Source organism: Camellia sinensis, chromosome 14, assembly GCF_055761805.1.
Source record: "Camellia sinensis isolate YWXY chromosome 14, ASM5576180v1, whole genome shotgun sequence".
NCBI classification, from domain to species: Eukaryota; Viridiplantae; Streptophyta; class Magnoliopsida; order Ericales; family Theaceae; genus Camellia; species Camellia sinensis.
Genome location: NC_138974.1, coordinates 17793100 through 17796578, shown reverse-complemented (window position 1 = coordinate 17796578; position 3479 = coordinate 17793100). Strand labels below are relative to the sequence as shown.

At 35.8% G+C, this 3479-nt stretch overlaps 1 protein-coding gene across 3 annotated transcripts; it reads left to right on the top strand.

The window, feature by feature from the left end:
- The first annotated feature begins 725 nt into the window (after positions 1-725).
- Positions 726-3479, top strand: LOC114291848 (putative E3 ubiquitin-protein ligase RHC1A). Of its 3 annotated transcripts, none has more exons than XM_028235730.2 (3): positions 726-896; positions 1125-1167; positions 2252-3479. In XM_028235730.2, exon 3 carries the CDS (start codon positions 2314-2316, stop codon positions 3307-3309), a length of 996 nt encoding a protein of 331 aa, XP_028091531.2. In that variant the 5' UTR covers positions 726-896; positions 1125-1167; positions 2252-2313; the 3' UTR covers positions 3310-3479. The 3 variants fall into 3 exon arrangements, with proteins under 3 accessions (XP_028091531.2, XP_082762619.1, XP_028091532.2); XM_082906493.1 differs by having other exon boundaries at positions 2192-3479; XM_028235731.2 differs by lacking the exon at positions 1125-1167 and having other exon boundaries at positions 799-896.

Sequence of the window (3479 nt, the reverse complement as noted above, 5' to 3'; positions counted from 1 at the left end):
AAGAAAAAACAAAATGAATTTACTTTAGTAAAGCCAAAAAAAAATTCTGAATTACACCTTCTAACCCAAAATAAAGACAAAAGAAAAGAAAAAAAAAAATTAACATGAGAACGGTTTTAGTAAAACAATTTTAACCCAAAAAATTATTCTGAAATACATTATCATCAAAACAATGACAACAGAAAAAAAAAAAAAAAAAAAAAAAACTAAAAAAAAAAAAAAAATTCATCTTCAGAGTTCAATTAAACTGAAACTAAATAATTTGCGTATTTATGTAAAAAGCGTGGTTCACAAACACGTTTTCACAAGAAAACTTTTTTTTTGCCAAAAAGCGTGGTTCATTACCACGTTTTCAGAATAAAAAAAATTTAAATTAAAAGCGTGGTTCATAACAACGATTTCAGAAAAAAAAAATTTAGTTAAAAGCGTGGTTCACAACCGCGCTTTCAGAAGAAAAAAAATTTAAGTTAAAAGCGTGGTTCAGAACAGCGATTTTAGAAGAAAAAAAATTTAATTAAAAACGCCTTTTGTAACCGCGCTTTATTAATTAAAAGCGCGTTTCGTAGCCACGCTTTTAAGACTTCCCAATTTTCACGCGGGACAGGTACACAAACGTTGAAAGCATGATTGTGAATCACGTTTTAGCCTATTTTGAAAATTCTTTCAAAATTAGGCTTAATTTAAAAATTGAATTGATAATTTAGCTTATTTAGGGAAATGGCCCAGGAAACCTGGTGCGTAGTACACCATAGTGTGATAATTAGTCCGAGCTGTCTAACTTGCACCGTAAATTCTAGAACCGCATTTCCCAATCCTTCACCCACTGGAATTATCCCAATCTATGACTGCGTCGCTCTCTCTCTCTCCCACAAGTCCACCGCCATGAACACTGTTTGGTAAGCTGTTGATGCTCTCTGCTACTCACTCACCCTCAATTCTTCAATTCAATCAATTACATCTACTAGCTCATTTTTGCCCATTTATTTTCATCATCATGGATTTTATCTGATTTTTGGCCAGTTATTTCACATAATTCTTAATCCCCTTTTTGTATGTTTATCTTCGACAATTCTCTGCTATTTTTTTCACTTGTTAAATTGTTAATGTATAAAATCGTTTTGCAGAAATTCATCTACTTGGAAGCACATGATTAGGATTGGGATCTGTGTATGTATATTCTTCTTTATCAGTAGCTTATGCCTCAGTTTAGCTGTTGATTATGCCCCTGTTCTGTTTGGTGCCTGCTTATAATTTATTTATTTATTTACGCTGTATTTGATTGGGCGATTTGAGAAGAGATTTGAAAAATAAAATAGAAAAGGTAAGTGAAATATGAATAAAATATATCTCCCCAAATCCCCCAACTAAAGCATAAGGAAATTTATGGCATAGTGTTTGTTGTAATTTTTTTGGCTTATAGTTTTTGAGAGAAAAATAACTTAAATAAGCTGAAAAAATTGAATAATTTGGTAGCTTTTTTTATTATCAATTTTCAGGTATAAAAAAAGCTTCACAGAAGAGGGTCAGTGTCCAATAATTTATGCATCTGTTGCTAATCACTATGTTGAAACAATTAATAGCTTTGTAATTATATATACCTCAGCACTTCACTGGTTAATTTTTTAGTGTTTAAAGTTTTATATTTAAATGGTATTTGCTAGTGGTTTGCTTTTTCTGTTTCATGTTTTCACTTTTGTTTCACTATTGGTTCCCATAGTCGCATAACAAATCTGGTCAAGTATTATTTTTCTTCTTTATTATTTGCACACAAACCTGACCAGTTTTTTTGAATGTTTTATTTTTTTGCACACAAACTGGGACTTAAGCCAATTGACTATTATTTTATATCTGATAACATTATTGAATTAAAGTATTGTATTGCGAGTAATTGTTTTTGACATGTAAGCTTCATTTCTGAAAGGCTAGTGCTTGTGCCAAGCTTTCTTCTGTTGGGTATTTAATTTTTTGATGGTTAAGCATCAATGTCTTAATTATCTTCAATAGGCCGTTGATGTGCCTTTGAGTTTTTAGCAGCATGGAGGCCAAAACATGTTTGGGAATGGGCTTCCATGTTCTGTTTTTTAGTGATAATTTGTTGTTGCAGAAATCTTTGATGACTTAAACATGAGCTATTATCTTGATGAGTAGCATTAGCTTAGGTTTATATTGGGCCATTCTAATCCTTCTGAAGTTTTTTTAAGGTATAATGTTTGTAAATTGTGGTCTTTGAACTCTGAGCCGTTGGATGCAGAATGAATCAGTTCTTTGGTCTTGATATTTAAGGTTTGTATTGAGAGACCTGGTAGATACAAAATGTCAAATGGTGGAAACACACATTGGTGTCATCAATGCAGGCATCCAGTTCGGCTTCGAGGTCATAACTTGGTTTGCCCATATTGCAATGGGGGCTTTGTGCAAGAACTGAATGAGGTGGTGGACACAGGACAACATGATTTCTTTGGATTGCATTCAGAAGATGATTCTGACTTTGGATATATGGAGCCATTCGTTGACCCAAGATTTGGAATTATGGATGCTTTTGCAGCTGTTATGAGGCAGAGAATGGCAGGAAGAAACCCAAACTTCGACGTTAGAGCAAGATCCGGTGTAGTTCCTGAAAACAGCACACCTTTTGGTTCCAGCCCGTGGTTGGTATTTCATGGACAAGTCCCTGTCAGGGTGACTGATAATGGGTTTGATTTCTTTTTTAATGGTGGTCCAAGAACTGGGCGGAGGCGAGCTGGTTTTGGTGATCTTTTCACAGGACAAGAATTGGAAGAATTGATTGAACAGCTTACTATGAATGATAGGCAGGGTCCACCTCCAGCACCTCATTCATCAATTGAGGCTATGCCCACCATTAGGATCATGCAGAGGCATCTTAACACTGATTCGCACTGCCCAGTCTGTAAAGATAAATTTGAGCTGGGATGTGAAGCAAGGGAAATGCCATGTAACCATATCTATCATTCGGATTGTATTGTTCCTTGGTTGGTTCAGCACAACTCTTGCCCTGTCTGTCGACTTGAGTTGCCACCACTAGGTTCTGGTTTTGCTCATAGTAGTAATCCAATATCGAGTGGTGGTGATGGAAGCACCACCATGAGCACTGGCGGCGGTGACAGCAGCAGTAGGGAGAATGGTGGGTCAAATCAGGGAAGGAGGAGTCCATTATCGTATCTGTGGCCTTTTCGCTCATCCAACCAGAATGGTTCTCACCATGGTGAAAGTGGTGGAGGAAGTGGCTCAACAACCACTTACGAAGAGAACAATGGGATGAATTACCCTCAATGGCCTTACAATTACTGATAAGTTTGTCTCTATTGCTGCCTTTGATTTGCTTTGTTTTGCTTTCTTTGTTGTGTGCCTTTCTAATCAACTCAATTTCCAGATATACTTTGGGAAATATGTCAGTGGAGTGCATGTAGAAATATAATTTGCCGTGCAGTTATACAAAAGTGGTTAGTTGCTTTTGATAA